The 21625-nt window shown below is 38.8% G+C and overlaps 2 protein-coding genes across 3 annotated transcripts; both read left to right on the plus strand.

Moving 5' to 3' along the window:
• The first annotated feature begins 388 nt into the window (after positions 1-388).
• LOC113683730 (transmembrane prolyl 4-hydroxylase) lies at positions 389-7887 on the plus strand. The gene is made up of 10 exons (XM_027200999.2): positions 389-764; positions 2464-2545; positions 2806-2984; positions 3148-3206; positions 3835-3869; positions 4137-4314; positions 4482-4539; positions 4628-4737; positions 5459-5549; positions 6475-7887. Exons 1-10 carry the CDS (start codon positions 567-569, stop codon positions 7264-7266), a joined length of 1782 nt encoding a protein of 593 aa, XP_027056800.2. The 5' UTR covers positions 389-566; the 3' UTR covers positions 7267-7887.
• Positions 7888-10749: 2862 nt separating this feature from the next.
• Positions 10750-21551, plus strand: LOC149037169 (transmembrane prolyl 4-hydroxylase-like). Of its 2 annotated transcripts, none has more exons than XM_089187477.1 (12): positions 10750-10942; positions 11619-11944; positions 13254-13335; positions 14201-14376; positions 15082-15140; positions 15439-15473; positions 16333-16498; positions 16975-17032; positions 17719-17831; positions 18175-18265; positions 19066-19192; positions 20778-21551. In XM_089187477.1, exons 2-12 carry the CDS (start codon positions 11813-11815, stop codon positions 21134-21136), a joined length of 1398 nt encoding a protein of 465 aa, XP_089043603.1. In that variant the 5' UTR covers positions 10750-10942; positions 11619-11812; the 3' UTR covers positions 21137-21551. The 2 variants fall into 2 exon arrangements, with proteins under 2 accessions (XP_089043603.1, XP_089043604.1); XM_089187478.1 differs by having other exon boundaries at positions 10767-10912.
• Positions 21552-21625: the final 74 nt, after the last annotated feature.

The following is a 21625-nucleotide window of genomic DNA, read 5'->3' on the forward strand; positions in this document are numbered from 1 at the left end:
TCATCTAAACACATGAAAATCAATAACGACTCGTCTCGTGAAGGCATTCGTTGAAACTTGTTCGCGTCCGAAGTTCCCCCAACTTAAACTGTTATGACATTAAGTCTAAGTCTAATTCTCTGTTGCTTGTGTTAAAGCCAGCTATGGCCGTAAACTGAGACAAGGCTATCAGTAAACATCTTCTGGATTAATTTAATTTGGAATATTTTCTGCCAATTATTTTCCCTCAAGTAAGTACCGAAAGTATTCTCGTTACATACCTTGTGTAAGTCTCGCGATGTGAAACTCGTCAACGATTAAGTTCGTTCCAGTAGTTCCCGAAAAACCTTAACGGAGCGGTTACCTTGAGTTTCTAAATCTCATACCAGTCCCCACTCAAGAGAATCGTGAGAATAAGATTAGCAGTGTCAGGTACTTGTTAAATACCTGTTGAACCGGCATGAATAAGTTATCAAATGAATACATTATCTGGTTTGTAATGGTAGATGTTTTAGAGTGATTCAACTTCGCTGTGATTACTTCAAATCAAAGCACAATTTCGAAAATTTCGGGTAGCTTCACCGATTATGGAGATATATCTTCGTCATGCCTTCACGACGGTTCATCTATTTATCACAATGATTTGTAGCAAGCAATTGGTTTATTCAGATAACTTTCATAAGCAAAAAATAAGCGAGTGTCAAGACAACACTGCAGATTGTTCAGCAGGACATGGGGAACCTCGTAATATCCATTTAAGTTTACCAAGAATCAACGGAGTGAAGGTAAAATTTTATTTACTAAATTTTCCTCGAGCGAAGATCTGTGGGAGAAAATCTGGCTCGCAAAGCTGAACTTGTTTTGAGCTTCGCTAGCTTGCGGCAGTTTTTGGCTCCGTGCTTTACTGATCACCTCTACAACTTGTAGTAATCGTCTGATCATGGGATTACCGTTATTTTTTTTTACAACGGACTGGACTACACAAACTTGTCAGATTTAAGAGGTGAATTGTGGGCAAAAGAGTAAACAAGAAGTTCTGTGTCTTGTTTATCAGATGCATGTTTATACCATGCTCCGTGGCCTTTGACTCGATCTTGTCTATTAGTAAAATCAGCCGGCATTCACGGGAAGGGTAAAAGATTAGGTTCAAACTAAAGATTAAAGTATTGTTGGCTTGAATATAACCTATAGCCTTCAAAAATGAGTACTCATTGACTTTTGACATCGAGGCAATAGACGGTGGAAAAAAATCTATCGATAGTCGGAACACACTATCCATCTCCTACCATCTGCATATAAAGGCGATATTCGCTCACGAGGGCCGACATTTCTCAAACTAAACTGAATTAATCCATATATCGAAGGCATTGAAAGGTAAAAATCCTAGCTTGGTCTTTAATTTTCTCTCCTGCATATTTCTTGCAAAGTGACAATATTTATGGTCAACGCAATCAACCGTACATGCGTATATCACGCATAAGCAGTTCAATGCATTGCAAAGCCGTTTAGCATGTACATGGAATGATAACTCAGGAGTGTCTTGACTGAACGGTCGGTAAACACACTTTTCCGAAATATGCGAAATAAACGAACCGAGAAGTATTGTAAGTAGTGAAAATTACTGAAAATCTTCGAATGTAAGCGGTCAATAATTTCAGGCTCATTTTGTCGGGAAGAAAGGAAAAGTGTGGCGGATACTTTCAAAAAGCTTTTTGGATTAATTTTCTATTTATGCGGGAGAAACACTGTTCTCTTTATCGCTGGCATTGCAACGGCTTATAAATCTTGAAATTTAAACCCATAATTTTCAAGTTCGTTATTTGTAATTAATGAAATAGGACAAACAATCCGTTGAACCCCTTACACCCTAAAATCAGTATGCATATTCTCCATACTGTTCTCTATACATTTCCTAAGGTGCTGACAAGGAGAATTTATTTTACAATCAGGAACTTCTTTAGTTGGTGATCATTTCCTTATCTCGTGACCTTAATGTGTGATTCGGGGGTGATAGAAATTAGAGGCCAGTCACTCTTAGGGGTTAAAGGTCAAAACAACGGAGTGTCGAAGATAGGTATATCTCCTCTAAAACTTGCTAGCTTTAATTGTCGTCTTAATCTGAGCACAACTGGAACACAACTATAAGACTGAACATTTTAAAAACCCCACTAGTCCTTACTAAATATAATTACATTAGGAGTAGAGCCCATCCGCGTTTAATTCTAATTTCTCCCACAGTATCACCTTTGCACCAACTATAAAGATTGCAAGAATGAAGAAAATGGTAGCCACTTTCAGAAGTTCCTAAATGTCAATCAAATTTTCCTCTTTAGTACCATAGCAAATGAAAATAAAACAGCGTGGAAATATGAATACTAATGTTAGGTGTAAAAGGTTGATTCATCGGTCTCGCTAAATGTTTTATCACCGTGGTAATATGGTAATAAGACTTTCACCTTAGATGTTCCCCATATTTTAATCTAGGTTGGCCATGTTCAAGATATGGAGTTGACTGAGGGTACCAAGCACACTGTGAGAACTCTAAGCTTACAACCACCAGTGTTTGGTAAGTGATATGAACGGCCGACGAAACAACTAAAAAAAACTGTTGAGAGTTTAGTACAATGAATTAAATTCCTTTATAGAGGTTACAACTACAAACTCAAAGCCAGTATCATGGTGTCCCATTCTTAAAGACCAGTCATTATTTATTGCCTGGCGGGGAGGGGTGGAGGATTTGCGTTTAACACATACATTAACCCAGCTACATTTTAGAGGAGTCGCTTTTGTCAGACACCAATTGTTACCTTCAATCTCTTTTCACAGAAATTCCAAATTTTTTTACCGATGAAGAATGTGAAATGATCATCGATTTAGCACAAGAAAAGGGAATGAGCGAAACTCCGCTGACCCAAGATAATGACCAGAGCGATAATACAGATTCGATAGAAGACAAGTTTAAAGCTTGGGACAAAAATGAGGATAAATTTATCGACAAAACTGAGGTAAGAATATCCGGGTAACTTTCGACCACATTTTGGTCGTTTTTTGGTCAGCGGTCTTCTGTTGATGCTTTTCCCTTGAATTCGAGTTGCTGTATTTTTACGCAAGCGTCCACCAAATCAATGGTGTTAACCACCTAACTTTTACTATACGTTTTTTATCTAGGCCATTCACATATCTGAAAAAAGAAATACATATTTAACAGAAGATGATGTTCAAGAGATGTAAGTTTATTCAAACTATACAGACGTTTTGCTAATCATGCAGCTTTAGTGATCTAGTTTTCTGTACCGGCTTGTCATTTCTTGCGAAACTTGATACTACCGAAAACCAAACTTCATTTCATGGCTAAAACACATCCGAGCAACCACAGTTCTTCTATGTTCCAGGCGTTCCCTTAGAAGAACGAAAAAGAAATAGTTAATGGCGCGATAGTAGAGGCAGAGCGAAAACGAGGCAGGTTGGTTCGGGTCGCCTCAAGCCTCCCTTTTTACACGCGACCTGCCCCAAACCTCTCTCGTTTTCCACTCCTCCGTTACAATCGTACCGCTTAGTAATATGCTCCGTTCTTCTTGATGAACGCCTGGAACCTTTACATCGACTTTAGCTTCCAGCTTTTAGCTATTTGCTGCAAAAAATGCTCAGGATTGGCAGGCCCCCATTCAAACCAGCTTGAATCGAACTGGACCAGCCTGCATGAATATCACTAATAAATAAATAAATAAATAAATAAAATGGAAGCTTTTAAAGGAAAACTCTTCAAGTATTAAATAAAATAAAAACAATAAAAAAATCTTGTTTTTCATTCTCGATCTCAAATTTGTTCTGCCGTTTTTTTTTTCCTCACTCAAGGTTCGCTGCCTTGAACTTAGATCAAGACAAAGATGGTAAGACTTTTCTATCCCTCCAGTCTTATTACTTCTGACTTTTATACAAAATTCAGTCACTCAAGTGGAAAAAGACGTGCAAAATGCACAATGATGATGATCGTTTTTGTTGCCTGTTTTCTTTCCGGTTAGAATTAATTGAAAATAATTTTAATTTGCTGTTGCCGTTTAAACTTCTTCATTGATAATCCTCCTTCAGCACTGCTCCTATTTCCCTCAAAGGAATAACGAATTCGATAGACAATTTTGTGAAATATTTTTTTGAAGGTAAACTTTCCATGAAAGAGCTTGAAAAGACTTCATTAAAAGACCTAAACGCTTATTTCGACAAAGAAAAATTGGCAAAACCGCGCCTGCGCAGTCATAACAGCCAGCAGGTATGGTTATGGCACGATGAAGATGAACTTTTGCAATACGAAGGATTGCTAGAAGATTATCACGACCGGTAAGGATTGATATTAGTACTTAAATTCATTACACTCGTTCATTTTCTTGACTTGATATACAAGGCAGATCTTACGCAGGGTTTTCAATATTTGAGCCTGTGATCAGACTCTCGTTACACCAACCTTTAAAACAAACTAATGCAGTCTGGTGTCTCTCATTTCTCAGACTTCAACAGCTTACCAAGCTGCCAAGGCCGATAATAGAGCAAAGTGAGCCCGTACAGGTTTGTACAGTCCTTTTTTAAAATCACCAATATTATTACTCTTCGTTTTCCTTTAACAGTTTTTTCCCGTGATGCTCTTCTCTCGTAGGTCGTACATTATAAGGAACAAGGACATTATCACTGTCACCATGACAGCCAGGCGATCTCGCATGACAAACCTTGTTGCATGTATGGCTCTAGTGATTGCAGGCTCTGCAGGTGAATGAAGGTCAACTAATAAATAGTCACTATTCAAGAATTCTTTTGAGAACCAGAATGGCAACTGAAAGTTTCCTTTAATCTGGAACTTCAGTTTTACTTGAATCTTTCGCTTTATTTCACAGTGGTATTTAATGCTAAGATAATCTAAGATAAGGAAATCCTTGAAATGTTCTCAAATGTCAGAAAGACAGTGCTACCTTAAACTGCCGTTTATAAGCCCTGGGCTTATAAAACTTCGTATGGGGTTTTAGGAGGGCTTATAAACGGAAAGGTGTATATCCGAAGGGGCTTGTGACGGAAAAAGCGCGTCGAAACGAGCTATATGAAGTACTTCTTACATTTACGGTTTTTTTTCAAATTAACCTTCAAAACCTCATAACAAGTCGTATTCATATCCGTTCATTTGGAACATAATTAAAACTAAGAACACGAACAAACCTGGAACATAACAAAACGAAAGTTCAGATTTTTCCTTGAAATTCATCTTTATCTAAAACAAGTAATAAATTTAGCTTATTGTTCCACAACAATTTTTCAAATTTTCTGTTCTTCAGCAGTAAAAAGTTTCTATCTCAGAAAACAAGAAAAGCTAGAGGGGGGGAGGCTTAAATCCGCGGGGGGGGGGCCTTATAATCTATTACTCCTTTTACTAATTCGCCTTAAAAGCATAATAGTTTCCACGTATATTTTTAAGAAAACGTTTAACTTCACCTTTCAGATATCTAACGGTCGTGGTCTTTCTTAACGATGTCGATGAGGGAGGGGAATGTGCATTCCCCCTTGCTGATAACACGACTTTCAGCTGGCAGGTAAACAGACGATTGACCCTTTCTAATCCAGGATCAAACTAATAATTCTCTCTTTTGACTCCTATACATTTCCACCACATCAATTGCAAGAATCCCATGCTGTGTCAAGATGACATGGTATAACTGATAATGTGCCGATCAATTCGAAGCTTCAACATCACTCCGGGAAACCCCCGGGCACTCGACTGTCATCCGTGACCGAGGGAAGGGGAATTTGAACCGGAAGTGCCAAGTCTTTCCAGCAGAATACAAGATATAACGTTTCATGTGGAGGTGTTTAAGAAAAATAGTTCACGTTGGTGAGCGAATTTCTCAGATGAAAAGGTCTACAAAGTCAAGGTTTTAAAGCTTGGTCAAGTATAGAATATCCCCCCCCCCGGGGGGGGGTATTTAAAAAAAACACTCTTCAAAAGTTCAAGTGCCCGGGGAGGTTTCCTAGAGATTGCTCGGGGGGTATGTTGAAGCTTCGAATTGATCGATCCATAAGTATGTCGATTCCGATCACCTACTGCTTAAGTTGGGCTAAGGGGTTGAAATCAAGGTCTTCCTCACTCAGTTTTCTTCTATCAGTAAACTGTTTAAAAAAAGTTAAATACCGAAACCGAAGTTGAAAAACCTCTCCCCAGCGATAAAAACGTAAATGTTTTAAAAAAAAAAAAACAATAATTTAACACGTGATTTCAGCTAGTCATTCATTACAATGTGAGACATCCATTTAGCGTGAATTCACAAACATGCCACCTCTCTAAAATCAGATTAAAGACACTCTGATAGAAGACAAAGATATTCATGTATAAGCGGTGATGTCCTCAGTAATTTCTTCGTATCAAATAATATCAGTGTTGCATAATTGTGTTCTACTAAGACCTAAAAGCGTGAGATATCAATATATTAACTTCTCTTGCCGATTAACTGTTCTTGCAAGGCGTGGTCAAACGAGTCGATTCAAAGCTGTAACATGGTCAACCACTGTGATAAGTCAAACTTAGTGATAAAACCGCAGAAAGGAAAAGCCCTGCTTTGGTATAACCATTTGTACGATGGTTCTCGTAGATGGTTGGGTGAATTAGATCCTTTGTCATATCAAGGAAGCTGTCATGTTCAGAAAGGTGAAAAATGGGTTGCAAAGATTTGGGTCAATATTAACGGTGATGGCAAAGAAGAGCTCAGAGCGTGGAAGATGGGGCACAACTGGCTGGCTAGGAATAATTACAACAAAGAGATAGTGAACGCCTTACACTCTGAGATCCATGAAAAAACTGGAGTTGAAAATAAATACACAAGAGATATGAATAAAAATATTGCGATGGACGTTAAAAACGAGGATCTTTCGAAAGAAGACGTTCATACTGTAAAGGAAGAAAATACAAAATCAGGTGTAAATCAACTAAGCAGCAGCGATACATCGGACAGCGACGAGGAAGCAAGTGTTGTCAATGTAGACGATGTACCAGAGCTTGCTCCAAAAAGTCCAAGATTAGCAAGAACAGAAACATCAACGCCTCTTCCTCTCACGGAAGAGCAAATGATCCCAAAGGGCCCTGCAATTGGCCATCTTCCACTCAAAGAGTTTCAAGGCAATCGAATAGTGCAATCTATAATGCTGCTTCTGGAAGAACTCGATCAGGTGGAGCTTGAAATAATCGCGAGGAATTTGCACACGAAACTGAAACTCGTCTGCGTTCCTCTTATTATGAATCCTATGGGGCGCATCTAGAATCAGGTACAAGTACACCCATGCGTATAAGTGGTGAGCCCATTATCAATTTTCCAACACCCAACAAAAACATTTCGCCTTTGTAAATATATAAATCCATCCGTGACAGGAAAGAGAGCAACAGATTCATTATTGTCAATTACAATCTGTAAGTGACACTTCAAACAGAAATAATGACTTGAAAGAATTCTTACAATAAGCGTAGAGCAAGGATTCCTAACGGTCTGAGATGGCACGTTCACTTCTGGAAAATCTACCAAATTCAGTAACGTTCATTGGAGGTCTGTTTGAGAGCTTTGGTGCGAAGAGATTGGAACGAGACTGATTTACGAGACAGGGCGTCTCTCACGACGTATTCGCTGTCTCGACCACGCCCCATCCCCTTCCCTTTGAGATGTTAATAAAGCGTTTATTTTGGCTGCTCCTTCGTGCGATGAAGGAAAAACAGACAATAATTTTCCTGTTGTTTATAAATCTCAAGAGATCTCTTACAGAAAATTAACAAAAAGTGGTCTGAAGTCTGAGAGGTCCTTCTGACAATTGAAGTAGTAGCACCTTTTAAGGCATTACATAATAATTACACGTACGTTTAAAATAAAAAACCAAAGGGAAGTCGGTAAACGAGTGAATTAAGCTTTCCTTCTAAAACAGTACCTTTTATTCTGTTTGTTAGTAATTATTTTAATTCACCTTGACAACATCGAATCAAACATCAAACCCTGATGGTCTTAAGTCCTATAAACTATTGAAAAAAGTAAGTTTTTTACGTTATAACACAATCATTCTTGAAAAGGAAAAATTCACAAAGAAAACTGATTATGAGTGAATTTCGAAATTATTAGAGAATAGTTCTTTCTAATCCTCATCGTTTACATTAGTCAAAATTTTCAACTTGACAACGTCGAATCAAGCATAAAAACTCGTTTTCTTTTTTCCTTTTGCAAATCCGTCATTTTTTCACGGAACTTGACTGGGTCAACCCCATTGGGAATGGAGCCATACACTAGATAAGCAGCCTCATCGTACTTTCTCCTGTAAACCTTTTCTTCTATGCTCTTTTGGTAGTAGTGTACTAGCATTTCATCATTAAGACGAGTCTATTGTGGGGTCCCATTAACTTCCTCTGGAATTTTTACCTTCTTTCAAGTTGGTCGAGTCTTTATTAGATTTGACAGGATCGCTGCTGGTATTCGAGGAAGAATCGTTGGTTTGGTCAAACGGAGTGAGTGGTGTACCAACAGCAGTTTGTGGAAGTGAGCCGCTGCACTACGAGTATATTATGATGACCCGTTAGACAAAATAAAAGTAAAGTGGAATACAAACTGCGTTCAAGGTCCTTTGACTTAAATGTTAGTTCGTTGCAAAGTACTTACAGAAGAGTTTCCCGTCATTGCCAAACCTCCGATAGGTTTGTTTACGTCCTTCGCTTAACTAGGAATTGCCGAAGAAGGGTTAGGTGACCTCGTTAGCAACACCTACTCGTCATCTTCGACCAATCATTTTCGTTAGGACCACATCTTGCAAATAAACTGTTTTCAATTTTTTAATGTCAAAATAAGCACGAACTTCTTTTTAATGACGTCACACTGTCGTCACGCGCATATTAAGAGAGCTCTCGACCGCCTGTGAAAACAGATCGTTGCATAAAGTTAGAAAATGCAAGCGATCAAAGAGATTCCTCATAACAAAACACTAAACTCGGGGCTTGAATATCCGACAAAGTCGTCTCATTTAGCTTTTACGCGGCCAACTCCCCGGATCGCCAAATCATTTTTTCAGTTGTTTACGCGTGAAAAGAAAAATTTCATTCCGAGGTAACTTCAGTTATTATTTCAATGCCAAAGTAAATACGAACCTCTTTATCATGACGTCACGCTGTCGTCACGTGCATAATCAATGAACCTAAGCAAAACTCTCAGAGAGTTCTCGACCGTCTCTGAAAAGGGATCATTGCTCATCACTGAAAGATGCAAACAATCACGGAGATTCTTCTTAATAAACACAGCACTCAGAGCTCGAAGGAACGGACAGTCAGTGGACAATTTTTTCCCGTCAACCGGGCTATGGAATGTTTTGCCCCATGACTTTAAAAACAGTTCGTCAGTGTCCGTTTTTTAAAAACAGACTTAAAACGTTTCTGTTTGGAAAAGCCCGTTTGTAACTATTCTTAGGCTGTTTCTTGAAAGGAGGCTAAATTTGTATTTTTTTGCCGATGTTGTAAAGCGCCTTTGAACATTAGGATACTGGCGCCATATAAATTTTTTATCTATTTATTATTATTACTTATTTAATTATTTAGATGACCTGACATTTTGTTTTGTCCGGTTGTTTATGCATGTGAAGAAGAATCCTTCGATGGTTCAACATTATCGGCGTTCTTGGAAAAAAAAGGGTAAATACGGGTAATCCAGACCAATAACTTTATTACCTGTTCCAGGTCCAATTAGGAAAACGGAAAGAAATCGTGAACGGCGCGATAATAACGGAGTGAAAAAAGCAAGAGAGGCTTGGGTCGAGTTGCGTGAAAATGTCCATTCAAGATTCTTACATCACGACCTTGTGACCTATTGCGTGACGTTAAATATACAGTATAAGTAGAACTTATCCACAAAACTTATTTAACGCAATGTATACGCCTCAAAAGTACTTGGATGCTTCTGAAATTAAGGCTACCACATTTTGACGTCATCTGTGATGTAATAATACATAGACTGAGCAAAGCCCAAAAGCGGAGCTCCACCTATTTATTTTCCAGCCTTTCACTTTAATAAAACTCTTCAGCATTATTTGTCGAAGAATACATTTGTTCACTTGATTAGGATCAGTAACAAATTATCTCATCAATGTTCAAATTTCTTCTTTGATATTGCTACTCTATTGCAAAATTATGGCGTTATTTCAATTGCCGCGGAGTTCTTTATCGTACCTGAAAAATAGCCACGACCGCTCTAGAAGCCAAAAAACTTAGGAGACTTCGCACGAAACAGGTTCCACAAATATAGTGTGGTCACGAAGCGATTAATTTAAATGCGTGTACACTAAAATGCTCAAAATTAAAACAGAGGTGTCAATAAACAGGGTTTTCTGATCGATAGGCGGTCTAGATCTACCGCCGCCTATCCGATCTCGCCTGTCTGTTTAGCCTGCGAACAGACTCTCTAGATGAGAGAGTGCATATGCTGTATTATTGCGACGAAATTCTACGAAACAGTTATCTGAAATAGCATATATACTCAGTATTCGGCCAAAATGTCTTTTACTTTCGGTCATTTCCTGCTTTCTCTTCCAGTCTATCGTCCTTTATCTAATCATTTTAATTCTTTCTTCTATATTTTCTTCCTTTTTTCATGAATTTTTTTCTTTCTCCAAGTTTCCTCGATCGCAAACGCGGTTTATGTCCTTACGCCTGTAGGCAGAAGTTTTAATGAAAGCCGGTTACCAGGCCGCCCTCTAAAATATGACCTCTTGCCGCCGTCTGTTTAGCTTGTTCGCAGGTTCCCGTATTTGGGTTTCACCTCACGGCCCCTCTTCGGCCCAGTAGTATATCACATTATCGGCAGCCACTTGTGAAAAAAGTTATGGAAACCCCTGCTTATAGTGAAGGAGAGAGCGAAGAAGACACTTTTTCCCCATGACATGACAGGCAGTCAGTGTTGCAGATTTCATCATACTATAGGTAGCATTTTCCAAGCGTTGAGTTTCTTTTTTTACACTTTTCTATTTCTATTTAATGTTTTTTTGTTAAAGAAACCATGGCTTTTTGCATTTTTCCCCTTTTCCATCCTTTTCCTCCGATATTCAAATAAGGCGTTGCAGTCCAAATTTTCCACACTTACCTAATTATAGAAGGATTTGGCTTTTTCATTGTTTTTGATGATTTGAACCTGTTTTACCTTTTCAAAACCCTTAGAGGATTTGAATAGCAGCTGTCCGAAATTTTGAATCTAGGAAATACGGAAATCTCCTCATTTGTCATCTAATCGGTTCTTATATACACTTGATGGCAGACTATATTTAGGTTAAGGAAGAAGTAAGATATTGAAGCTACAAGACCTCGCACTGTTTACGGAGCCACATTTAATCCAAAATCATACGATTTCAAAGCTTCATAATAATGAGTTCGAGAATTACCCCCAGTATTGTAGAACCTGCTTCCAATAATGGAATTTAGCTTGCAAAACACGTGCTTACGGGACAAAAATATACCATAAAGACAGTACACGGTTTAAGTTTGTCCTAATCCAAAACACTAAACATGCAGATTTCAAATTTTTACAGATGATCATACAATTTTTATCGTGATAAGAAGCTAAAACTTATATTGTCGACCATCAAACAACCTTTCTTCTTAGGAAACCCGCTCAGGCCTCTCCTCGACGCAGCTGAACCGGTTGAAACTCGCTTTGTTCGGTCACCGGTGGTCTGGCCTTTGTTCGTGTGCAGGGACCTGCAGAGACCTGAGAGAGGATATCTATCGGAAACGCAGATTACAAATAGTCCATAAAGCACAAACTTCCCTGTAAAGGATTTGTTGTTTCAAGTCGACATGAAAAACAGGGCATATTTCGCAGTTTCTTGCACAATTTTGCTAAGTTTTGTGTGGATCACCAAAAGCACTGAAGCGGGAGACGAGATCGACAAAACAAAATGGGTTCCAAAACTACGCGATCCAGTTAAGGTAAGCTGAAATCAGAAAATTCCTACATGATCATTCTTTATCCTACTTAGTTGCGTAGATATGTTAATTAAAACCAACGAAATCTTTCGAAAAACATCAGATAAGTGAGCTTTTTAGTTCCATACAACTCGGGAGAGCATTTCTAAGGTTAAACGACCACGTGCGTGGTATGTCTTTCATAAGGATTATCTGATTTTAATAGAGTGGTTGATTTTGTCGAAGCATTGAAGATGGGTTCATTTGTGATCGTTATGAATCAGTTAAGTCAGCGAATTTGATTTAAGCTATTAAGGAGCTTGAGAAGGTTTAAAAACGTTTTTCAGACGCGGACGACAGCCGAAAGTTAAAAATTCTCATTCCTGATGCTCACTTCATCTTTTTGGTTGGCACAATTTAGTTTAAATTGTTAAAACGACGACCTTACGGTCGACACTTTGGCGTCAAAGCCCGCAGGAATAACTTTATTTCTTCAAACGGTTGCCGTTCTCGTCTCCAAAACGTCTCTGCTTCATTTCCCCAGTAGAACTTTGCCCGAGACAAGCAAATTCAAAGTTATCGCAGTGTTCAAAGTTATCGTAGAAACCTGTTTTATTGACAAATCTCAGGGAAGTTCCAAAAGACAAGGCCTTCCACTATTTTCAGACTTTAATTCTAAGGGATGAGAATACGACATCGTTGATATCCTCACTATCTGGGAGGGTCGGAGATAAATCGGAAGAGTTTTAATTTTTCCGATGCATTCCGGATTTTTACGAAGACAGGTGATCGTTCTGCTCTTATGATTTCAGACGGCCGTGAAGGAAAAATCCTTGAAATTTTGTCTGTCATACACAGACTCACTAAATTGCAAATTATTTCCTAAATTAAAAATAATTACCATGTCATCTTATTCTTATGACGGGAAGGTACCCGTCATTATTTTTCGCATCCGGGGAGGAGAGGGTGGTTTGGAGGATTTTGGGGGATCACATGGTTTTCGTAGGGGGGGGGGGGGGGAAGAAAGGGGTCAGTCGTTTTAACATAGTATAAAGGTGGGACTATAGGAAATTGACTGTAATGAAGGGGGTCATTAAATACTAGAGATCCTAAGGGGAAAGGGGGGGAAGTCAGGTAAATTTCATTGTAACACAACAAAAAAATTCCGACCCCCTCTCCCCCCCACTCCTTCCCCCCCCCCCATCCCTCGGGTGATAAATAATGACCAATCTCTACCCTAAACTTAAAGAACCAATTTGAACGTCCTTCACACAAAGAAATGAAACAATGGTATTTTATAAAATGCGATTCTTTTTGTACCCGTAAATTCAAGGTTGGCCACGAAGAAGAAATGATGGTGTTTCCATTTCACAAGAGGAAGGTGAAAACTATAAGTATGAACCCGCCGATATTTGGTGAGTCTTAGATGTCATAGGAAGTAAGTTGACCAGCCAAAAATCAAATAACATACTGACGAAATGAAATGAGATTCACTTCTTTTCATGAATTAAAAGGAGAACAATTTTTTTTCCAAACAAGAAATCAGATAAACAGCAAACTTCAATTCTGGAACGATCAGTAAAAAGAAAAACATCAGTCGCGAAAAAGACCCTGTGAACGCTAACATCAGTAAATAAATTCTCCATACCGTCCCTTATACATTTCCTAAGCTGGCGACAAGGAGAATTTGTTCAGCAAACAATAGCTTCTTAAACTGGTGGTCATTTCCATTATTTTCATAATTTTTGAATGTGATTCAAGGTTGATACTGTCAGGGGAAATTAGAAGCCAGTCATTAATAGAGGTTTAAGAGTAGTAAATAGTAAAATTGTTTAAAAATTGTAAATATAAATTGTTGGTGAAAAATATAAAACAAAACAATTTAAGTACAATTCCAGTTCAGTATTTTAACCCTAACAGTTTGAGGTGAAATAGAGAAGTGAACATTATCTCCTGGGGGGGGGGGGAAGGGAGGGCGGGAGTGGAAGATTTTGATTGTTTTACAATAAATGTTACCTGATCCCCCCATAAGGCTCTTTAGTATTACAATTAATTCCCCCCCCCCAACACCTCCTGAGCAGTCAATTTGTTATAGTCCCCCTTTCAAACTCAGTTAGCAACAACTGATCCCCAGTCCGCCCCCCACCTCTGAAGACGATGTCCTCCCGAAAAATTCTCCCGTTCCAGGCGAAAAATGTTGGCGTAGCCATTTCGAACCTCTACATTTTAGTTTGTCTTTCATCAAGCTAAGAAAAAAAAACATTTCTTTGCCTCTCTCAGAGATTTCCAATTTTCTGACGGATGTTGAGTGTGATCACCTAATCAGTTACGCCAAGCGCCTAGGATTGGAGAAGAGTCCTTTGGCAAAGGCGGACACTGTCATCGATGACGAAACATCACAGAGAACTTTTAAGATTTGGGATAACAACGACGACGGGTTTATAGAGCCTGTTGAGGTACGTTTAAACACCACCGTGACTGTAAGGGAAGTTAGTAGGATTTACCGGAAGTGGATTATACGGCCGGAATGGGGCTCTATGCTCCCTTTGGGAAAATCTCAGGATGGCTGATTATAACATATCATCCTCTTTTCCTCGTCCAAAAGCACAAGGGTGGCACATACTTCTAAGGACCCCCTTGGCCCTGCCCATTTAAGGTACACAGCAGAATTAGATTTCCGCTGAGAGATGGAAACTTAGTAACTTTCAATCAGTACAGTTTTGCAGTCAACGATTCGTTATCTTAAATTAAAAATATATGCTCGTGTTATATTCCTCTAAAAACCTGAGTACCTGTTTGACTGGGGCTTACATTATCATCTTCAACTCTAAGAGGGCTGCAAGATGAAGATTTGGGGTCATCTCAGCGTAAGCTACAATATGAGGTGTACTCACCATAAGATTATTTTAAATTATTCAGTAAGACAAGTGTTACATGATCATAGTAACCGGATTTCGTACTAAGATTTCCGACGAATCGCTTTTCCTTAAGCAGTGGTAAGATATAAAACATTGTCCTCTTTCCCAAAACTAGTCTAGCTTTGATGCCTTAGGAAGTTGCTAGGGTAACCTCTGTGTTATTTTTATCATTCTGTTAGTTTGAGCCTTACTATCGCGATAAATAAAAGAAAAAAAAGGAGTTACATATTTTTCATCTTTCAGATTATGCATGTTAGGGGAAAGGAAGACCTCTACTTTACCGAGGACGACCTACAGGAAATGTAAGAAAAACTTGGTCGTGTTTCTTTCCGAGTCATTGCTCCCTTCTTTCCCCTTTTCCATTCACGGTGTGAATATCAGAAACCACAAGTAGAGCGTACACGAGGTTTCTCACGGAATTATTGAAACTTGCTGTTCATTATTTCAGCTGAAGGGACAATAAAAATGTCCGCGTTTAAAACTCAGACAGGCAGCAATCAATTTTGATCACTTCAACGCTGGATTAAGAAACTTACATAAAATTACAGTATTTGTGGAATGTTATCATTAAAAATAAACTATACTTTCATTATATCCTAGGTTTGAAGAACTTGATATGGACAAAGATAAAAACGGTAAGGCTATATTAGGAATACAGGGCTACAAAAGTCTAGTCTTTCAAGACATATTGCTTGGAAAAAGCCTCAAAATTCGTAACCTTTTGAAAATAGTTGCGTCTGAATTTTATGGTGCGATTACTGAGTCAATTATAAAAAGAAAATGACCAATCCGATAACAGCCAGGAAATCTTTGCTTGCTTTGGTGCTGTGTACTGATTGATCGGATCAGTCGAATTTGTTCGTTTCCTTTGCAACATCAGACATTTCTCTCAGCTAGTTTAAAGATCTTAACTCAGAACCCCTTCTCTTGCGACAATTTTACATTGCGTATCACAGGCAGTCCTGGATTCCGTTGGTTTTGCTACAGCTTTCCCTTAGATTGGCCCAGAAAACTTGCGCTTATTTCTCAACCAATCAAATTCAAACTAAAATCAACCGCGCCTAATTGGTCACCAGTGTTTTCCTGCGCCTCAGCCAGTTCACTTGCTCTCACTTTAAATTCTCATTGGCTCCATATGATGCTTTCCTTTGTTCTGGTTGGGCGTTAACCCTTTAACTCCCATGAGTGACCAATACAGAATTTCTCCTTACAATATCAATACAATATCAAGCAGGTAGGCGATGAGAATAGAGAAAAATGTCAAGTTGGGGATAATTAGCTGATCGAATACTAAATTCTCTGAACTAACATTATGAAAATTGCATGATTGACAGTAGAGAGAATTTCAAATTTGATCTGGGAGTTAAACAGTTAAGATAAGTTTGGTTTTGATTTCACGACACTCATTCAAAACGCGCGCAACAAAAAGCAAACCCACGTACTCTGTTTTTTTAGAAACTCATATTTATACCTTTTTCTTTTTCACATATTTAGGTAAAATTGACTTCGAAGAATTTAGCAAGGTAACTGTTCCAGTGATGAAAGATTACTTCGACAAAGTGCGAAGAACGAAACCTCGATTGCGCAGTCGCAACAGTAGACAGGTTTGGATGTTCCACAATGACCCAAAGTATCCACTCCTCTCAGATTTTCATGGCAGGTAAGAGAATGGTACCAAACTATAAATTTCACTGCCGGTCGATAAAGGCGTTTTTTGCTTAATGGGGTATTCATCGTTTGGATCAAATATCCACGTTCGAAGATTCGCAATCCGTGATAGGCTGTAGTAAGTCAAGTGAAAATAAGGGACAATATCATCTCTTGATAAGGTGTAATTCGTTTTCGGATAACCTTTGCCCAACAATAATATCACGCAGTTGGGTTTCTCTCGGTGTAAGAACCTTTGACATTTCATTTGTTTTTCTGCTGTTACTTTCCATCGCTCCATAAATTCTTTACTCCTTTAATTTTCGTTGATTCTACATCACTAGTGAATTTGATAATTTCTTATACCTAAGACGAGTCTGTATTTGTAATTAGAATTTAATTTTTCACACTTTAATCAGAAGTGCGGTGCGTAGAACAAAATTTCAACTTTGTAGAGACTCCTTCTAATTTTATCTTTATCTTTGCTAGATTGTCGCGTTTAAGTCTTCTGCCAGAGGAATTTATCAATAATACAGAGCCTCTGCAGGTAAGTAACTCGTAACATAATTGTCACTACTGATGGGAACTGAACTGATGGAAGTGCAATTTTGTCTGTAATCATAAAAATGATTTCCACGCGAAGTTTGATCTCCATGTACTTTAGTAAATCTGTTTTAATTTGAAACCGCGCAATTCAGTCCCCAGAATATAGGATTTTGTTAGTGTCAATATATTGTTGATTCGAAAGCAAGTTTGCTTTCAGAAAAGAAAAGTAGATATAGGAAAAGATTCAGAAAAAAAGGGCGAGTCAAGTATAACTCGTACTTCTGAGAGCCAATCAGGTCGCTAAGATTATCTGTGATTTTAAAATGGTTGGAATAAATAAAGGTAACAACATGATTTCGAGTGCAATTTGGTGTTAATAAGCACGAGTAAATTTTTTCAAAGACAGCTAAATTGCAAGTGCCTTTTTCCACCAAATTGCACGAAAAATAAAGATATTAACCGTCAATAATTTACATGAAAAACGCATCCAAGAAAGTCAAGACGGACGAAATTTTGGCAGCGCACACGCGCTATTTGTAATTTTCACTTGTGTTACATGAAAAATGCACCTGTTTTATGCCTATCAGAAGCGTGTCATTATCTCATGTATGTCCTTAGTTGAGAAATCGGGAGTCGTCTGTTTCAACGCTCATAACTTTTTAACGCAAAGCTTTTTTTAACATTCAGGTGGTGAAGTATGATGTTCATGGCCATTATCACTGTCATCACGACTCAGATGACTTGAACCCAAAGCTACAGTGCTGCTCTTATGCGAATGAAGACGACTGCCGTCTATGCAGGTAAGCGCTTGTTCCGAGAGAGACAGCCCTCGATGGACAAAAGCTCACAAAAAGCTCACAAAAGGATGTACGACCGCATCTAGATTTAACAAATGAAGACGCCGTGAGGTTTACCTCATACGAGACAGCCGTGTGTAAAAACGGGACAAAATTAGATCTGAGCACCTACCCCTCCCCTATTTTGACATTTACCTTAAATTTTTATCAGTTGACTGTTGTTGGGTTAGGGGAGGGGTAGGTGCGTAGTCGCTCAGATACTGACATTAATCCAAACTAGCCTTCTCATTGAAACCGACAAACCGTGAGGACAGTATACAATTTTTTCCTTTTCTTCTTGCTACAGACTTGCCACAGTCTTACTGTACTTGAACGAACCTCAGGAAGGCGGAGAGACGGCGTTTCCAGTGGCGGGTAATGAAACGTTTTCCGTGGAGGTAAGAATCAGCAATTGTCGATGTACTTCGAATAATGCTAGTCGGGTACCGAGTTGTCATCTTTCTCGTCATGGTTTCCTGGGAAACAGTTATGACGTACTTACGCGTAGACAGTCGGAGTTTAACTTGATGTCACAATAATCTTTGTAGCTTGTGATTGTACCAAAGCAAGAAAGGACCTTTCCTCAGCGGTAATTTAAACTCTCCTTTCTTTTCGCTCACACGTGCTGACATGCAGACAGTATGAATTAACTTGATATTACAGCGCTCATCGTAGCTCGTGATTGTCCGAAAGCAAGAAACGATCCTCCCTTCAACGTGTGCGGAAATTCAAAGTCTCTTTACCTTTCATTCATTCTCGTTTATCTTCGTCAACTATCGTCAACTCTCGGTGAGAGTTAGCGAAAACTAGCGGCATACGAGAGAAATAGCTTGAACTCCCCCCATCTCTTGCTTAGCTCAAGAGTGCGCGAAACAGAGTAGTCCAACGCCTATTTCAATTCTTTTCGGTTATATATCAATCGCACTGGATAGGTATTTATCACTTAAATAAGGAGGTAAGTCTCTAAAGAAGCTATAGGGCTGTGTCGGAGGGGAGTGTTACAAGAACTTGATTTTATCAACTGAGTTGATGATGTAAATAGGTCACCGTAAAGATTTTCTACAGTTGACAAATGTTCAGTCGCTCTGGCGATGGGCTAACGCTTGAAAAACTCTTTACGGTGGCTAATTTACATTATCAACTATGTTGATAAAACCATTTTATCTTGCCTTATCACTTGCTCGCATTTAATTGTTAGGCGTGGGAGAGAGGAGAAGGATGGAAGTGTAATCTTGCACAAAACTGCCATAAAAGTAACTTGGTGATTAAACCAGAGAAAGGAAAAGCAATATTGTGGTATAACCACAAGCTGGACAAAAACACAGGTACGTAATATGGACGTTGTTCAATTTTCATCCCTTCACGAAAAGCGATTTTTATTACTAATAACTTCTCTTTGCAATATCAATGCATTATCCAGCTAATGGGTTAGAGGAATTTTGACACCTGCAAGGGTTCCAATTAGAGCAGGTTACCGCTGGTCTATCGCTGGCCTATAAGTCTTATTACTGCAGTCTGTTTAGCCTGCGTGCTGGCTCTCGTGTCAGGGTTTTGCCGTACGGCCCTCTTTGCGGCAGTCGCTTATGGAAAATAGTTATTGAACCGTTGCACTTGTCAGCCAGGGGGGAGGGGTGTTCCTTTGATATATACCAAATTATCCTTGCTGATTAACAAGGAAATATGGAGTGTTAAAAGGAGAAATCACTTCCCGTGTTAACGCTCAAATGCATTACTAATAAACAAACGACTTCTAGAATAGTTGCATACTCACAGTCTACTTGTAGTTTCCACTCTCAATCGTCTTAATCAAAGACCTCAAGTAAAAGAGTTAATTTCATATTCTGCGGGAAAATAAAATGCAAGGAAAAAGTTGATGTTATTGAAATGTTTTCCGGGTGTCGACGATCGGACAACTTAACGATACAAGCTCGGAATATGCGTCCACTGGAAAACAAAATAATTTGTGGAGTCGCCTGACATTTCTACACAAACATCCTGATAATCTTAAGGTTGAAATAACTTTCCAGTGGAAATTCTTCGAAAAATTATTCACTTCCGGGCGATTAGCCCGGTTATGAACAGCCGGGCTGCTAAGCGCTTAGACGTCGTGTTTACCTACATCTAGGACTAAAGTGCATTCCGCATTTCATCTTCGCCAAAGTCCGACCAAGAAAATTCTGAGTCCCGAAATTTTCTCTTTCTCTGCTGATCTTATGCCTTTAAAAAGGCAGGCATTTGAGTAACATTGAGCACAACCTTTTAAAGTTCAACTCTAATTAAATACACCTGAATATCAAATTTTTCAATCGGAATAAATTGTGAAGCGCGCAGGTGTGGAAACGTTTCTGCCATTTATTCAAATTATATTTCCATCTATGTACTCACCTTGGTGCTGAGTGAGCGTAGGTTGAGTAATTAAAATGATTTCGACGTTCGTAAATCCTTCCAGCGTACTATGTAAAGTGTCTCGCCAAAGACAAAATTTTCCTGGCCCGTCATGCTTTCCAAAGCGAAGCTAAACCCTTCATAACAAAACCTTCATAATAACTGAAGCTAAAACATTCATAACAACTGATGGCAAAACTTCCAACTAAGGCCCTTTTGTGAGCAATGCCCGCAATAATTCAGAGATAAACAGCTGTTTAGAGCACTTGGTTATGTCACATTCAACCTTTTGGAAGCCATGTTGTTCTTGTCGCGTGACAATTCTCACGGTCAAGACTGGAACTAGAAATCTCTACTAGCTAGGGAGGGGTAAGGTAGTAACATTGTCGCACAAAAAATCTATGCCCCTTTAATTTCATACTGATCGAAATTACGTCGAAGTCAACGAAAATTTTTGGTGTTACGCAACTAAACACAGGCTTCTTTCAATATTTGTTTCCTCCAGTATTTATTTCTTGATTGCAGGTTGGCTTAGTGATTTGGACCAGTTAGCACAACATGGCGGCTGTGACGTGATAAAAGCTACAAAGTGGGTGGCAAACCTCTGGTTGACACTCGTAGGAAAGCAAGGTACTGAGGAACCATTCAAGGGATGGATTGATTATGGAAAAGACGAGACTAAATACAAACCTGGCACAGATTGGAAAGGAGATCTAGTGAAACTAGGCAACGAGGAAGAAAGCAGTGAAAAGAAAAAGGAAGGAACTGAACAGAAGAAAAGTGAAATTAAGGATGAGGAGAAAACAAAAGAAGAGAAAGAAAAAGCTATAAAGGAGGCCAAAGAGAACGGAGACGGTTCATATGATGTGAAACTGGAACTCTAAATGGGAATCTTTATTTAACCCGTTTATCTCTCTAAAGAAATTAATTGAGAAAAATTTCCTAACAATTTAAATTAGGACATGATTTTAATGGGAGAGGACAATTAGCTACTTTAAAGAATACGTTTTACATGGAAAGCAAATTCGGGGTAACCTTAACATGTTCACTGACTCTACTCTAAGACATTTTCACAAGTTTAAGCCATTTATTCCACAAAATGACATTTACCTAGACATAACTGAGACAAAAGTGATCGCGTACCCAGACCTTCCACGGCCAAACGATTCATTTCAGTTACAGATACACAATAGGATCTGGGTGCGAGGTTACCGTTAAGTCAAAAGAGACAAAAACCCTCTACGTTAAGTTGTTTTTTGTTAGTGTTACCGTTTTTGAATAAATCATTGTAGTTCCTTAGTTGCATGGCATTATTTCATGTTTGTGACCATGGCCACTATGAACACTTTCTTTTAGATCCATTCGAACTGACT

Source organism: Pocillopora damicornis, chromosome 11 (assembly GCF_964200805.1).
Source record: "Pocillopora damicornis chromosome 11, jaPocDami1.2, whole genome shotgun sequence".
In the NCBI taxonomy this organism is placed as follows: Eukaryota; Metazoa; Cnidaria; class Anthozoa; order Scleractinia; family Pocilloporidae; genus Pocillopora; species Pocillopora damicornis.